This window comes from Mercenaria mercenaria, chromosome 6 (genome assembly GCF_021730395.1).
Source record: "Mercenaria mercenaria strain notata chromosome 6, MADL_Memer_1, whole genome shotgun sequence".
Classification (NCBI taxonomy): Eukaryota; Metazoa; Mollusca; class Bivalvia; order Venerida; family Veneridae; genus Mercenaria; species Mercenaria mercenaria.
Genome location: NC_069366.1, coordinates 85028365 through 85046510, shown reverse-complemented (window position 1 = coordinate 85046510; position 18146 = coordinate 85028365). Strand labels below are relative to the sequence as shown.

Here is an 18146-nt window from a genome sequence, read left to right as displayed (position 1 = left end):
TCGGGTAAAATATCTTTTGGGGATTTTTTTTATTAAGGAAGACTTTTCGGAAATTATTTTTGTGTCAAAAAGGTGGGTTTGCCTTTAAAGCATCAGTCAGTTGATCTCTAACATCACTGGCCATGTTTAAAACATAACCAGTGCAGTTAAAAAGTTGGAAAAAATATTATCCAAGGCCATAAAGACATATAGGGTCGGGCCAAACATTTTACGCCTTATGTACATAATACAACATGAGGACATGCAAATAAATAGTATCTAAGCCGGTTTAAGTTCCAATAGGTAATAAACTATTGATATGCATCAAGGAGGAACTCTTGAAATCTAGTCCTGTGACAGAAATATATACATGTAACAATTGTCTCAAGTGTTTAAAACAGAATGAAAAGATACGTGTTTCAATTCCTAGAGGTTACACAGTTTTAAATTATGCCATTATTCATGATAAGTACGTTTACAAGGCAGCCATCAGAGTGCAAAATTCATCCTCTACCTGTGCAGACACTGAATGATCTGAATGGATGGGTTACTGTTTCGTGGTAACTCGGCAGAGCCTCGTTACCGCTTAAACAGTTACCCTCCAGCCAGATATTTCCTTCCGCACCTTGAACCAGTGAAAGATTCTTATAGTGACAAATGCGATGAAATGACAATTAAAAAGAGAGAATATGATTTTCCCCTTCACAAATATTTTCTGCAAGTTGTTCTAAAAATAAGACACATTGAAGTTGAAATTAGAACAAAGAAAAGTGAATTTAGGAAGTTAGTCGACTGGCTGCTTGAGTCAAGTGGCTGCGAAATACGGATTGCCACTACAGGAGCAGGTTCAAATGTATATTTTACCTCGGGTAAATGGTCCCTGCAATATTTCCAGTAGATTAGTTCAAACAGTCTATATATATATATATATATATATATATATATATATATAATTCTACTAAACTGAAAAATAAGGTCGGGTCTCCAACGAGAATGTTTTTGTCCCACGGCTTTATTCTCCCGTTTAGGTTCTAATGAAATCAGGTATATTCAAATTTTTTACTTTCCATATGATGTTCTTCCACCACACCGTGTTCTCTCCCCGCCCCCATCCCCGCCAGAAAAAGTAAGAGAGACATGAGTAAATATTTAAGGCCAAGTTTGTTCATTGACTCATCAAAATAACTTATTACAGTTTCATATCAACTGCACAACAACTGCATATTTTATGAAAAAATACGTGCACAGAATTACTAAAAAACTTTGATAATGTGGCAGTTGAGTCCAATAAGTCCAGGGATGTTCAAAGATAATCCGTCATAGATCTATTGTAAAGCAAATATTGGATTTACCTGTATTGGAAAATAAACAGTGTCGATTGGATTTAGGTCAACTGCCACATTATCAAAGTTTATTAGTAGCTACCTGTGTTTATTTATTGTTAGATTATTCGCCCATGACGTACATATGCTTCGAAAAAAAAATGCACATTTTTAAAGAGTTAACCTAAAATACACCTTAAGAACGAGTTTTAAAAAATCGTTTTATATATGTGACAGAACTGTTGTTTCCTATGAAATAATGTGTGAGAGGGCGATATGAAAAATATTATAACCATTATTCTGTAAGTTGGAGATTCAGGTGGATATCAACGCAAACTGAATATTTGCCCTATTACCAGCTTCACCAACTTACTTAGGACAAAGTGCTAACTAAGGAGTAAGGTGTTTTAGTAAATTCATGACTATTCAGCTATTCTCAGAATATAAACAAGGATAAGACAGAAATGTGCTAAAATTGAAATAAAGATTCATTTTAAAAAACACAAGTTATATCCTATGAAATGAATGTGTTTTGAAAGTCATACTTGGGGGAGAACTTATGTAAAACGTAAATGTAAAATATATAAAACGGTTTCCTGATGTTTAACTTTGTTTTTACCTGGTTTGACCAAGACAGATATGTAATATTTCTTTATACAATTGAAAAAAGAATTTATTGGTAAAAAGTTATATATAGTCATGAAAGCTATTGCTATCGGGTATACTTAAACTCTTACGTGCTACAATAAAGTGCACAGATAATTTCACTGTAACGATATAAACAAACCGATAGCGACGTGTCTAATCGTGATCAAGGATTGAACATGGCGACAATCGATTTATAAAAGTGACAAATATAAAAAAAATATGAAAGGAATATTTCTCTGTTTAAATGTTGTCTGTCTGTTGGTTTTGTTGCCATCCTTTACATTATCAATTGATGGAGGTTTGTATCATGTAGATATTTAATTAGATTAAATTAAACGAGAATTTAAGTTGATATTTTCGAAATGTATACAACACATTATATTTTGTTTATGAATTATTGAACAATTCCCTTTCAGGTAATTTTAAAATATTCAGTAAGAGTAACGTAAACTGTTGTGAGAATGTTTGGAATCAAGAATTTATTAGATCTAGTCAGTTGTTTCAGAAAATTATGTTTTGTTTGCACTTGATCAAGTATTACGATATCGGTAACATTACAGACCAGGATTCTAATAAAGTTTAGGCCTAAAACCTTCGTGTTGATGAATAAGTTTTATTTCAACAATGCATAATTTATATCTTGAAGCTCACACTAATGAAGGCGTGAATACGCATGTGTCTTGGGAACCAAAACTGTAGGTAGTATATACGAGTCACCGGTCGCTGGTTTGGAGTTTTGTCAGCGACTGATAATTTTCATGATCTTTAATTCGTCTGTTAACTTTACAATTTTTTAATTTGTTATTTATATTCATTAACCTATCTCCCTCACAGACTACCTAAATCTAGTATGCAACAAAGCTGTCTATGTTGGAACCAGCAGAAAGCTGGAATCGTCCACTTCCCTGTACTATGAACCCAACACCGCATGCTACTTTTCCGTCACAGTGGACTCGGGCAAAAAAGTCATGTTGTTGATGAGGTAAGTACCACTAGTATATTCTGTAAATTATTGAGATACGTATTGGTAATTTCAGACATACTAAGTATTTTTCACTGAGCGAAAAAAAGTCAGATACTTTTTTCACTGGTACGGTACTACTAAATGTTGGAAATTATTAAAACCATGAAAAAGGAAATTTGTTTGTATTACTTACAAGATTAAAATAACTTTCTCTTATAAAAGCAACACCAAATGTTAATATAAAGTGCTTCCGATATTTGCTCGGTTGAAGAATGTGTCCTCCATAGCTTTAAAAAGTAACTGAGCCGCGCCATGAGAAAACCAACATAGTGGGTTTGCGACCAGCATAGATCCAGACCAGCTTGTGCATCCGCGCAGTCTGGTCAGGATCCATGCTGTTCGCTAACAGAAGTTCTCTAATTGCAATAGACTTTGAAAGCGAACAGCATCTGGATCCATGCTGGTCGCAAATCCACTATGTTGGTTTTCTCATGGCACGAATCAATTTATTTGGACAACTACTTTAACGGATCGGCAAAGACAAATCTTTTTCTCTAACTATTCAACTATTCAGATAGATGAAAGCAATTTTCAATCAAATTTGTTAACATTCACGTTACAGATTGAATTTACTTATACATTTTGGAAAGAAAAATAGAAAAAATGCCAAAATGACTGAAATAGTTTTGATCTTATTGTGTTGAAACAGGCGTTTTGACTTGGAATCCGAAGTAAAGAATGCTTGCGTAGATTTTGTCAACGTTCATGACGGTTCAAGCACGTCGGACGCTACACTGAATAGCAGTCCATTGTGCGGCTCCTTGTCTAAGTCGAACTACACCTCTACTTCGAACACAATGACTGTGTATTTCGAAACTGACGCTACTGGTAACAGACATGGGTTCGACTTCATCTTTGTCGCTGTAACCACAGGTAAGGGTAACAGTAAGGTTAATAAAACAAAAGTATGCATTTTTAAGAACTGCTACAAAAGGGTGTATAGTTGGGATGTAGAGTTTAGGACAAAGTGACTGATATTTGAACTCTTGGATGACATATTGTAGTCTTATAGTCTCTATATATACAAATTCCAGCCTGATATTATAAGTCTCCAAGGGTGGAAGCAAAGGCTTTTTGAATTGTATGGCCAGTATGTATTTTAATGGAAAGTCCAAAAAGGTATTTTTGTTAAAATTTTACATTAATTTTACAAGAAAATTCGACATCCATAATAACTACGATACTATGAAAATGTCATTGGAATTCAACAAAAAAATCAAAAAAATATAAAAAATAAAGTAAAAAATTGCAATTTTAAGAAATATAGCTACAATTTACAACAAACATAACTCTTTCAAAATGGATTAATGAGGACCGAGGGTGGTAATGATTTTTGCAATAAATGCACATGCGCTCAGAACAAGCTGTACAATCACGTTACTGATTATGTCTTGCTATTTTTCCTATATATGTGTCTATAATGCTTAAATGAGCCATGCCATGAGAAAACCAACATAATGGCTTTGTGACCAGCATGGAACCGAACCAGCCTGCGCTTCCGCGCAGTCTGGTCAGTATCCATGCTATTCGCTTTCAAAGCCTATTGCTATTAGAGAAACCATTAGCGAACAGCATGGATCCTGACCAGCCTGTGCGGAAGCGAAGGCTGGTCTGGATCCATGCTGGTCGCAAAGCCACTATGCTGGTTTTCTAAAGGCGCGGCTTAAATTATCTTTACGTTACAGCTCCCTGTTCCTCGAATCAGTTCGCGTGTAACAACAGTGTGTGTATAGACAGTTCGCTACAGTGTAACATTTACGACGAATGTGGTGACAACACTGACGAGGAGAACTGTGTTTGTAAGTCTATATATCTCAATTATAGATGTAGGAGCACGTACGGGACAATCCTCTCTATCACTAGGGTCGGGGTGCAACATTTGGCATGTATGTCAATTTTAATCGTAATTAAAAAAAAATCATAATTACTGTCTTTTTGACCCGACCCTAGAAAGACCAAGTACAATACACTTTGTTCAGTATAGAAACAAACATTTTCTAATAATCAGACATTCTAATACGTTGAGTGGAAAGTATTAGTCATTATGAGCAAAACTGTAGTTAGCATTTACTGAAGCTTCCAGGAATAGTAAATTCTAAGAAAAGTGAAATTGAAAAAAAAATAAATGAGTACATGTATTTTAAAATCAGGAAGTTTCCTTGCTTGACGCAGTAAGCTATATCACTAGTCAAACCAGAATTTCTGATCTTGACTTATCAGGAGAGATGCAACAAAATCATTTTGATCCACTGACATTTCAAAATCTATACATTATCGGAAAAGTACAAGTTAACTTTCACAAGAAAAGCACACCATTGTACATGTTATGTAGGAAATACGGTATTATTTCCACAGGGAATTGACGTTAAAACTGAAGTAAATTGTAATTTGTTACAGGATTCAAAGATCTGTTATAAACAATTTAAAACTGCAGGAATTCACAAATATGGATACACAAACGATCCTTAACCTAATTTATGAATAGCAGACAAGTAGATTTTCTGTTATCACTTAAAAAACTTAAGATTTTTAACCATGTTTATGCGCCAAGTAGTAACATTTTAAGTCATTCAGTGACGACTTTATGCTTGTTCTTTGTTTTATATCATTATTGTCTTAAAGTATTTTGCGCTGGTGAAGTTTAAATAGTGTTCTTATTTTTCCATTAAGCTCCAGTAATGTTCAGACAATTAACACAAAGGTTTCTCTTCTGTCGTCATTTGTTGTTACGTAATTTGTAACTGTACATGTAATTTGTAATTGTACGCATTTATTTGCTGCTTCCAAAGGTTGTAAAAGATACTATTATTGTAATTGTACATATTCCCTAAGTTATAAAATCTGCAGTGTATATCTATATACCCGGCTTTGGTGTATATTATAATTATGTCCGAAACATGTATACGAAATTTAGTTGTAGTTATGCAGTTTGTAATATGTAATTGTAGACATTTATTTGTGGCTGCCCCCTTTCCCCATGGATGCAAATTAAAAAAGCTGAAGTTTATGTATATTTTTATTTCTAAAAATGCTGTTAGTCAAAATAATTGCACCATTAATACGTCTTTGCTAATGTAATGTAATGTAATGTAATGCAATGCAATGTAATGCAATCAATGCAACGCAACGCAACGCAATGCAATGCAATGTAATGTATACCTTTATTTGCAGCTGCTGTATTACAATAAAAGCTTTAACTAATAAATATGTAATTGCAAGGGTTCGTCTACTTTCTTGGCTGTAATGAAATGTAATTGTAACGTAACAGTATACATTTATTTACGGCTGACCGAGAGCTGCAGATATATACATGACTGAGTACAATACACCAACAAATATAATTTCTACAGTTGTTTCTGTTGCTGGCACGAGTAAAATCCCAGTTTTCGTTTTTCTTCATGTTGGTAAATTTCGTAAAATAATGGTTTATAATTCATGGTTTTCAACCAATACTTCAGTTGAAATTATTTGCGGTTTGTAGGCAGTGCTTTTGTTTAAAATCATTGGGAGAAAATCAGATTGCATATTCATTTCAAATTTATTTTATTCTACAAGATTACCAAGAATGATATTGAATTATTTTCGGATATGCTTATATCTTCATGTACAAATTTATTTTAGACCCCACCCTAAATGGTGTCGAGATGAATGAAAATGCCCCACTTATCATCGGGCTGACCATCGGACTATTTATCGCCGCCATTGTTGGGGTGATCGTCGGGCTTTGGTGCTGGAAGCAAAACCGGTGGCGATTGTTTGCAAAGCGCCCTCTGACGGCGGAGGAAGTAGTCTTTGATGAGACAACCTATTCTACAACTTACCCGGTCACTAAAGTCTACTACAAGGGCATGTAGGTTGACATTACTGGTCATTATTGAAGATTCGATTAGGCACGTAAGCGTGGTTGTATGGAAAATTGATTATTATGGAAGAGTTATTAGGCACGTACAAGTGAACCTATGGAAATGGACATCGGCTTGTACTTTTAATTCTTATAATTGCCTTCTCGTCAGACTCGCGTATTTTAATTTAATTAATCGTAGATCCGATTATTAAGTTGTCTCCTGATATAGAAATATGAAGGGTTTCCAACGGCTACCCACTTATAATTAAGTTACAGATCACTTGCTGACACACTTCGCTGCGCTTCGTGACTGCAGAACTAACCCTCATTTGCTCGTCAATAAATGGTCACGAGTTGCTTAAGACATTGATTCTATATCATGGCTTGTAAGGTTCTGACTGGGAACATGCAAATGCACTGCACTGCATGAAACTGTTGAAGAAAAACACATTCAGTCAATTTGTACTTGATTGTTTTAATTGTTTGCCAATTTTCATACTCCGTGGACCGCTAATTTTACTGTATGGGATAAGGTATGTGATTGCTATGTGACACCACTGAGTATAAAGCATAATGCTTGTTGAGTAAAGTTATTATTGTACAGGTTCCAGATAAATCATGTGCATTTTTTCTCATTTATCTCAGATACCAAGATATGTACAGCGATCCTGTAAAGGCTGCCGGAGACTATGGTTCCAGTACCGTCACGTTCAACGAACAAGCTTCTACATCCACCAGAAAAGATGCTATCATGGACGAGTGACTTCACACTGTGACTTAACTGGACATTCCAATGTCAAAATGTCATTTCAAAGAAGACTTCAATGTTCTTTTGTTTTGACATTACATTCATGACATTACATAATTATAGTGACAACACATTTAGTGACATTAGATCCAACTACATTACATCATTATAGTAATAATATAATACGTTTTACGTTTCGGAACATTTTTTTTCTACATGTTAAAACTGGTTAACCCTAGCCCTTTTCTTTTAGCATTTTAAACAACATACGTTCAGTTTTTCATCCAAGCATGAATCTTATGAAATAGGCTAAATATTTTTTTACTAGAATTACCAATTAGTTAGTGCTACCCTATTTTCTAATCCTGTAAACTCCCTTGAAACAAAGAATTATATATTTACCAGGTCGGGAATATCAATGAAAGAAGTTCGGACACAGGGAAAATACGGAATCCTAGTGCATTTATGTCAGTTTGCACCATTAGTTAGATACATGCCGCATTTTTACAGAAGTATTTGTATTTCAAATAACTACATAGTATTCGGATGCCGCCCCCACCCACCCCCACACACACATTTTGTACTCCTGTTATATTCACATTTTCCAAGGCTCATCTTTCTTTTAATTTTTGAAGTTTCTAGATTTATTGTGTACATAGTCTCATGTATAGAATATGTTTTAACACCTGAAGTGCATTTATATAAATTCGCTGGCGAATTATCTTTTTATTTTTTGCAATATATATCTTTACTAACATGTTTTACCTTTTTTAAGACAAGACACGCACCTTTTACACATGTGCTTCTTTTCCGTCTATACATGTCCAGTGATATGGTATGACTGCACAGTGACGGGGTATAATTTATGATCCTGTATGTATAATGATAATGAACCATGCCACCAAAATTATATTCAAAGCAAATAAATTCTATTACTATATGTGATTAAGTATCAAAATTAATTTTTGTTAATGGCTTCTCTGTATTTTCATTTATTTTATGAATAGAATATAAAATCCCAGTACTTGTATTTATCCAATCTTTTTTTTTACCTTTTCATTTGACGGAGAACTAACAACCCCAAATAATTTCAATCAATTTGTTCTTGCTTTTCTGCCTTATTTTGACGTGGGAAAAATATATAGAAGAATGAAGAAGTTTTAACCTGAGAATAGACGCCTTACTTAGGGGAAATTTAAAATCAAAGAAAAACTAAAACAATATTTTTTTATGTTTAAGTTCGCTAACAAAGCCAATATACGGTATGTTTCTCAATTAAATCTCCCCCGACCTTTATAATTACTAGTAGTTTTCTAATATTGTTTACGCAAATAAAAATCTTTTTAAAATCAAACTTTCTTGTTGAATATTATGTGACAGGGTCGGAAGCTTTCCTATACCTATATGCTCCTCAACCTATGTACCGCCTGAAACACTGTGAAATCATCAATATTCACTGGAGAATTTTCGTGGATTTCATGGTTGTCTCAGTCCATGAAATTAAGTCCCAACGAACAGATAAAGTTGCCACTCATTTTGCCTGCAAAAGCTGAAAAACCATGAATTCGTATCCATTTGAAGTAGCCGTTACGTTCAAAATCACGAGATTTCATGATAACGAAATCAAACGATTTCACAGTATATCAGTTTACAGCTTACAGGAGGCCCGAACGCAATACCTTTTAGCTGTTGGTTGCAAAACCACTCAATGTTTTACTGCGTTACTAAAAATTAGTAGAAATAACTTTTCTCAGATTTTGACTATTCCTGCAAACATGTGTGAATAGAGACTGGTCATATAGCTCAAACCGGTGATTTATACTAATCAAACAGTCTAGACAAAATTTGGAAAGGTACACGAAACTTAACTAATTTCTATGTCAAAAAGGGCAATAACAGCTAAAATCCTTGTCCTAGTTATGTAGTCTTACCTTCATATGTTGCAACGCTGACGCCGTAATGAGTAGGATATTTCTTATTCTTCGAATAGTCGAGCTAAAGATGCAATTAGAAATTATGGAGCAGAAAGCTTTATACTTGACCTTCAATGGTAACTTTGACCTCTGATTCACTGACATGGGTCAAGCACATGAGTGTATATAAAACACTTCAAGGCATTTACAAGCTAAGAAACAAAACTATTTTTACTTTAATTTCAATACTGACCTTGACCTTTGACCACCAAGCATGGGACATGTATGCGACATATTGTCTGGTCACGAGAAACATTTGCTTGTAGTGGTAAGAAAACCTCCAATGCATATAAAGTTATGGGGTGGAAACAAATTTTTACTCGACATTAAACAGTGACCTTGACCTTTAATCAACAAGCATAGATCATGTGTTGACAATTGTGTCATCATGGGGAAAGTCTGTGTGTAATGTTAAGATAATCCATCGTCATATAAGGATTTACATACAAATAAACAGATGGACGGACAGAAGGCATTCCTACACTACCCTCGAGTGTTCCACAGCCAGGGGACTAAAAACCATGAAAAAAAATGAAAACCCAAGAAATCAAACTAGATGCTTTTGTAGGAAAGTGCATGTCTCCCCCCAATGCATAGTCGTATAGGCAAGAAGTCAATAGGGGCCAGGAGTGAAAGTCAAAGAGACACTGATGGTTGACTGCAATAGGGATCATCTACTTGGCATGTCCAATTATCCCGCTAAGTTTCAACATTCTGGGCCTAGTGGTTCTCAAGTTACGAACTGGAAACGGTTTTCCATGTTCATACCCGTGACCTTGACCTTTGATCAAGTGACCCCAAAATCAGTAAGGGTCATCTACTCTGCATGTCCAATCATCTTAAGTTTCAACATTCTGGGTCAAGTGCTTCTAAGTTATTGACTGGAAATGGATTTCCATTTTCTGTTCGCTGCAACCTTGACCTTTAATAGAGTGACCCGAAGTTCAATACAGGTCATCTACTCTGCACGTTCAATCATCCTATGAAGTTTCAACATTCTGGGTCAAGTGGTTATCAAGTTATTGGTTAGAAATGGTTTTCCATGTTCAGGCCCCTGTAACCTTGATCTTTAAAAGAGCGACCCACAAAATCAGTAGGGGTCATCTACTCTGCATGACCAATCATCGTATGAAGTATCAACATACTGGGTGAAGTGGTTCTCAAGATATTGATCAGAAATGGTTTTCCATGTTAAGGCCCCTGTAACCTCGACCTTTGATGGAGTGACCCCATAAACATTAGGGGTTGTCTGCTCCATAAGCCCTACCACCCTATGAAGTCTGAAGGACCTAGGTCAAATGATTCTCCAGTTATTGGTCGGAAATGAAGTGTGACGGACAGACGGAAGGACGGACATGGGTGGGGAGGGGAAGGGAGACATAATAATTTATAACATGAACAAAATCGTTTTCAAAGCCATTTCATTTTATTTCTGAAAGAGTTTTTATTTTTAATGCATTTTTCAAAACTTAAAAAAATAACAGTTTCAATGGATAAGTTAACAGAAAAAAACTTTTATTAAGATTAATACATAAACGCATATATATATTTACACAAAACACTTTAAATGTAATCCTACACAGTCTCAGCTTCTTAACTTAATCTTTATCCTGCTAAATTTCTAAAATGGGACTGGTTCGTCATTCAATTTGGACAGTACCATTTATTATTCAAAGAACAGTGCACAGAGGTGCAGGCTGATCTTGGTCTGCACTGGTCGCAAAGGCAGTATCACTTGCCGACAGCAGGCTTAAGGTTAAATAAAACCAACATAAAAAATATTTTACGTTCCAACTTCTTAGATGCAGAAAATCTGTACAGAAAAAAAATGAGAGAAAAAAAGATGTAAAAATGTCTTCCCTCAAAAGTATGACAGATGTTGCAAATCAGCTATTTCAAAACAGATCTAGAACATATGTCAAATGATACATAGGAGCTAAAAAGACCCTAATTTAAGATTCAGACTGTGTACCAATGAATACAGAAATGTATTAACTTTTCTAGGGAAATAGTGAAAAATATGAATGATATTTATCTTGTAATTCTGAGTGAAAAACATACCAAAATTATTACTAAAATATATGAAAATATACCAAATTTGGCTTAAACTGGGGTAAAATAAAACATGAAAGAAAATCTGTTTGTTTTTCATACAAGATTAATTATCCATGGGTGAAAGTTGAAATTTTTTAAAAACAATATTAGATCTTAAGGCATAAACATATGAAAATATTACATCTTGTTTTCACTCTGGAAAAAATAATTCAATCTTACACTGTATCAAACAAATACCCTCAGTAATTTTAAGTACCTGTTAATTTTTTTTTCATATTCTATTTTTTGAAATAATAACCTTAAGTAGTAACCAATCTGAGACTGTGCGGCAAACAGACAGCCAGATACACACATTTTGACAAATTATATATTCACATTATTTGACAGAGGGCTTCAGGTAAGCTAGCTCTGCTCAATACAAACACAATAGATCACAAGGGGTAAAGCACAATATTGCATCAAGCACTTACTGAGAATCTTAAATCCTTGAAATGATATACACATTTTATACGATTCAATTCACCTGAAAGGGCATGATTAACATTTAAAAACTTCCCCAGAATGACCAGTCTGCTACAACAGGCAAGATGTTATGTTTTGTGAATACAGATTATTTAAATGCAATGTTATTAATATGCTATATACAAATCATCATCCATTTGCCAGAAAAGCTTTCTCCTTTAAGCTGTCAAACATTATATCATATCCTTTAACTCCCTTTTTTTTGCTCTTCGGTACTGGAGGTTATAAAAGTATAATTTCTATTAGATGCAGCAGCAACAGAAGCATGTGTAGACATGGAGAATTATGAATGTTCAACAGTTTCAAAAGACGCAGTCTATCCAGTGTTTGCGTGTTCTCGAACTAAAGTTCTGCAAAAAGCGGGAACACAAACCAGCATGTTGTACAGATGTATTTCATTGGCTGAATTGTTATACACCAAATGACTATCAATTCCTCAACAGCAACTACGATAGTCATGGTCAGACAATCAAAATGGACCTGTTTATGTTTTGCCCATTCAGGCGGCTTAAATCAAATGATAATAATAACATAGTAAACAACAAATTGTTCAATATAACAAAAAAATATGGATAAAATGTAAGTCATTAAGGTAGTTCTGCACGTTTGAAAAACCGAAAGTGATGGCGTTACGTCATTTATCCGGAAAACGTAGAATAAAGCCTGGATTCGGCGTTGGGAAATGAAAATCAATTTATGAATTAATCGAAACATGTGAGTAAATTTGTTATAATGACACTGTTGCTATATTTCTAAAGTCAAAATATGATATTAAAACATATGACACGTTAAACAAGAGGACCATGATGGTCCTGATTCGCTCACCTATCCCCACATGACCCAGTGCTGAACTGAGTATGACGTCGTTATTTCTATTATTTGACATAGTGACCTAGTTTTTGACCACATGTGACCTAGATATCATCAAGATAAAAAATTCTGACCAATTTTCATGAAGATCCATTGAAAAATATGGCCTCTAGAGAGGTCACAAGCTTTTTCTATCATTTGACCTAATGACCTAGTTTTTGAAGGCATGTGACCCACTTTTAAACTTGACCTAGATATCATCAAGGTGAAAATTCTCACCAATTTTCATGAAGATCTGTGAAAAATATGGCCTCTAGAGAGGTCACAAGGTTTTTCTATTTTTCGACCTACTGACCTAGTTTTTGACCGCACATGACCCAGTTACGAACCTGACCTAGATATCATCAAGCTGAACATTCTCACCAGTTTTCATGAAGATCCATTGAGAAATATGGTCTCAAGAGAGGTCACAAGGTTTTTCTATTTTTAGACCTACTGACCTAGTTTTTGACCCCACGTGACCCAGTTTCGAACCTGACCTAGATATCATCAAGGTGAACATTCTGACAAATATTCATGAAGATCTCATGAAAAATATGGCCTCTAGAGAGGTCACAAGGTTTTTCTATTTTTAGATCTACTGACCTAGTTTTTAACCCCACGTGACCCAGTTTCAAACTTGATCTAGATATCATCAAGGTTAACATTCTGACCAATTGTCCTGAAGATCCATTGAAAAATATGGCCTCTAGAGAGGTCACAAGGTTTTTCTATTTTTAGACCTACTGATCTAGTTTTTGACCGCACGTGACCCAGTTTCGAACTTGACCTAGATATCATCAAGGTGAACATTCTGACCAATTTTCATGAAGATCCATTGAGAAATATGGCCTCTAGAGAGGTCACAAGGTTTTTCTATTTTTAGACCTACTGACCTAGTTTTTGATCCAACATGACCCAGTATCGAACTTGACCTAGATATCATCAAGGTGAACATTCTGACCAACATTCATGAAGATCTCATGAAAAATATGGCCTCTAGAGAGGTCACAAGGTTTTTCTATTTTTAGATCTACTGACCTAGTTTTTACCCCCACATGACCCAGTTTCGAACTTGACCTTGATATCATCAAGGTTAACATTCTGACCAATCTTCATGAAGATCCATTGAGAAATATGGCCTCTAGAGAGGTCAAAAGGTTTTTCTATTTTTAGACCTTATGACCTAGTTTTTGACCCCACGTGACCCAGTTTCGAACTTGACCTAGATATCATCAAGGTGAACATTCTGACCAATATTCATGAAGATCTCATGAAAAATATGGCCTCTAGAGAGGTCACAAGGTTTTTCTATTTTTAGACCTACTGACCTAGTTTTTGACCCCACGTGACCCAGTTTCGAACTTGACCTAGATATCATCAAGGTGAACATTCTGACCAATTTTCATGAAGATCTTGTGAAATATATGGCCTCTAGAGAGGTCACAAGGTTTTTCTATTTTAGACCTACTGACCTAGTTTTTGATGGCACGTGACCCAGTTTCGAACTTGACCTAGATATCATCAAGGTGAACATTCTGACCAACTTTCATAAAGATCCCATGAAAAATGTGACCTCTAGAGTGGTCACAAGCAAAAGTTTACGGACGCACGCACGCACGGACGGACGGACGACGGACGCCGCGCGATCACAAAAGCTCACCTTGTCACTTTGTGACAGGTGAGCTAAAAAATCAAAATAATTTCTTAAAATTAACGTGAAATGCCCGGTTCCCTTTAATCATGGTAAAATATCTCAAAAGTAAGCACACGGACCTATACATTTTATTTCACCAAATTATAGGCCATGTGTTTATTTACAATTGTGAGAAGTTTCATCAAAATCTACATTGTAGAAAAAATTCTATTCGCGAAAATGTTATGAAAGTTATGATTTTCCCATAGACTCCCATTATGAAATATTGCGTGAGGTCCAAATTTTTCAAACCAGCCTAGCAAAAAATCAAGCACACGACCCTATCCTTTTTATTTGCTGAATTTTCTAGGTATATTTTGAAGTTTTGAAAAATTGGAGTTTAATCAAATTCTACATTGTAGAAAAAATTTTGATCCAAACGTGCAGAACTACCTTAATACAAAACTTAACTTCAATACGCTAGGGGTATACTTCAAAACATTGAACATGTATCTTAACACATATGTAAATGCAACAGTCACATGATCAAACCTTAGGCGTAAAAAAAAAATTGTTTCCGGTAACATGCAAAACAAAAATAGGATAAGTAAGTAAAAAATTTTTTGGATCTTTTTTTTTTATTATGCAGGACTTTTCGAAAATTATTTTCGTGTCAAAAAATGAATACAAATAAGTGGGTAATTCCTTTGGAGCATTGTACATTGATTTCTAACATCACTGACCATGTTTAAAGCATAGAAGTGTAGTTTTCCAACTTTTTGTTAAAAAGTTGAAAAAAAAATTCTCCAAGGCCATAAAAACATTTAGGGTCGGGCCAAAAATTTTGGGTAGATTGGGATACCGGAAACAAACAATTTTTTTCACGCCTACATGTGTTAGTCCAATTACTCAATAGAAAGTATCACAAGCTTGGTCCCGAAGACCTCATATGAACACTCCGAACAATCCATCTTAATTTTTTATCACAGGTTTAGAAAATGTGAACTAATTCTGATGTTCCCTGATCAAATTTGATTAACCTTTAGACTGATAAATTTCTAACATGGACTGGTCCATCTTTCAATTTAGGCAATACCATTTATTATTCAGAGGGGTGTTCAATGAAAATTTACTGACTGAATAGCGAACAGTGCAGACCATGATTAGACCGCACTGATGTGCAGGCTGATGGTCACAAAGGCAGAATCACTTGCCGCCAGCAGGCTAAGGATTAAATTCTTTGTAGTATTTTATGAACACGTAATGAATTAAGCCAAGTCAAAACTGTGGTTTGTGAACACTAATTCCAAGCCCAAAACATCAAATATATCAGTGTTAGTCCTCAACAATCTTAATGTACTCCCAAATATGCAAATGATTTTGTTTACTCGCGAGACAGTCTTGATATCTGAAACACAGCCCAATAGTAATACAAAACTCATTTGATTTTAACACATTAAACTGCAAATTTTGATAATTTCGCTACTAAGTACAGCTTTCCCTGCAGATCAGTATATATAATTCTTTTTCAAGTTAAACCATAGTTTCTTATCTTGGAGTAGCATTAGAGCTATAATGCTTGGTATAATTTAGTAGGTTCAATGCTATATATATTTTTATATATCTATCTATATTTGTATGAATGACTTGACTAGATAACGAAAAATCATGTGAAAATCCATGAGCAAGATTCATCAGCTATATAAAATATATGATTTACCAAAGTGTCAGAGGTCAGTTTTTTAATATTGAATTTTAATGAAATCTAACAATTATTCAATTTTATTTCATTCAATAACTGCACGACTTACTGTTAATGAAATAGTCAAGAACAATCATAATTTTGTATCAACATCAAACAAAACTGAGATCAGTGAATTGTTACTTACAATAGCTCATTAGCGGTGTCGCACCTATACAATACACAGCTTGTGACTTCATACATGCACAAGTATGTTTATGTGCTGGGGTTCACACCATATTTTATATCTATTGCAAGAAGCAACCAAGGTGCTGAAATTATTCTTTTTTTTTTAAAGATGCAACTGCAACGAAATTCAGACATACAAAAATCAGACTCCAAAACTGAAAAGATAAATTACCTGCAGTTCACTTGATCTATCAGACAACATTTCGTTGGCATTTACTCCTATAGTGGTTTACTACACATACTTGTACATATATAACTGAAATCATTAAACTCCTCACTGTTAATATTTATGTAAAACTTAAATTTTAAAACAAAACTTCTCAAGAACTTTCAATAATAACATTTTATACTATCATATTATATATCACTGTATACCTATTTCAATCTGTATAAAACATTGAACACAATATAAAACCTATTAAGAACCCCAAATCTTGGTACTTTAAAGCATCATTACACTGTCATAAGCATAAGCACAATGCGAGGTTTTCAACACTTCATAAGATCCACAGAACACTAACTCCAGTCCTAACTACTAGCACCAAAATGTATTTAACGAGTTTTCATAATCATTGTAATTATCTAAGCACAAAATAACTCCTTAAGAGGTAAAAACCTAATTAGAAGTAACAACACCAAAAAAGGGGTCTATGGTTTTGATCCTACACGCAATTATAAAAAAGCTAGCAATGCACGAAACACAAGGTGTTCAACACTTTCAAAGAAAAAACAAAAGAAGTCAAATTGTCAAATCACACACGTCACAGCTAAGATTTCACTTACACCTAAATTGAGATGTAATTTTTAATTTGGTGGTTGATTTAGTAGTAATGTAAATTCAATTTGTTTTTAAGTCCACAAAAAAAATTTAAAACTCCCAAACTTCCTCAGGTAAATTGCCATTAAAAATCCCTGATAAATAGAAGTATTTTAACAACTTTGTTTGTATCCTTGAACTTAAGTGTGACTTGGTTTTTGCCACCTCGTTCATGATGTAAAAAATGTTTACAAATATAGTAAGATATTACTAAAATAACAACTAAGAACAATGTTATCTTTAAAAAAAACAATAAAATAAAATTTATAACCAAGTAATCATAACACCTAACCATTATGACACTCTTTTTATTTAGTAACATGACCTTGACCTTGACCCCAGAAACATCAATCCCAAGCCACTTTTGATATAAGTTTCATACATACCAAGTTTATCAGATAGCTTACCTAACTAAGTTATTGACCGGAAACTCTTTTTCTATTTTAAGTAACAGTGACCTTGACCTTGACCCCAGAAACATCAATCCCAGCCTTTGTCTTGATATAAGCTACATACATACCCAGTTTTATTCAAATATCTTTACCGAAACAAAAGTTATTGACCGGAAACACCAGTTTGACGCCGCCGCCCGCCCGCCCGACCGACATCTACCCCAATCTAATAACTCAGGTTTTCGTTGAAAACATGGTTAATAAATGTACAGATATTCACTGAAGTTGAGATATAAAAATAACACTTTAAGGTAGTTCTACATGTCCGATCAACTGGAAGTCAGGGCGTAACATCATTTATCCTGATAATATAAAACAAGAAATGTGTCAAAAATGTCATCAGAACT

General features: G+C 34.5%; 1 protein-coding gene across 1 annotated transcript; it reads left to right on the top strand.

Moving 5' to 3' along the window:
- The first annotated feature begins 2051 nt into the window (after window positions 1–2051).
- On the top strand, window positions 2052–8571 carry LOC123548340 (low-density lipoprotein receptor-related protein 3-like). Its single transcript, XM_045335528.2, has 6 exons — window positions 2052–2247; window positions 2784–2931; window positions 3623–3846; window positions 4659–4772; window positions 6595–6823; window positions 7463–8571. Exons 1-6 carry the CDS (start codon window positions 2169–2171, stop codon window positions 7578–7580), a joined length of 912 nt encoding a protein of 303 aa, XP_045191463.2. The 5' UTR covers window positions 2052–2168; the 3' UTR covers window positions 7581–8571.
- The last annotated feature ends 9575 nt before the right edge of the window (window positions 8572–18146 follow it).

What these genes read in the sequence shown, in the direction of transcription:
- LOC123548340 (XM_045335528.2), top strand. Translation starts at nt 2,169, where the DNA reads ATGAAAGGAATATTTCTCTGTTTAAATGTTGTCTGTCTGTTGGTTTTG. An exon ending in TACATTATCAATTGATGGAG is followed by an intron (nt 2,248 to 2,783) that starts GTTTGTATCATG and finishes TCTCCCTCACAG; the next exon opens with ACTACCTAAATCTAGTATGC. An exon ending in AAAGTCTACTACAAGGGCAT is followed by an intron (nt 6,824 to 7,462) that starts GTAGGTTGACAT and finishes CATTTATCTCAG; the next exon opens with ATACCAAGATATGTACAGCG.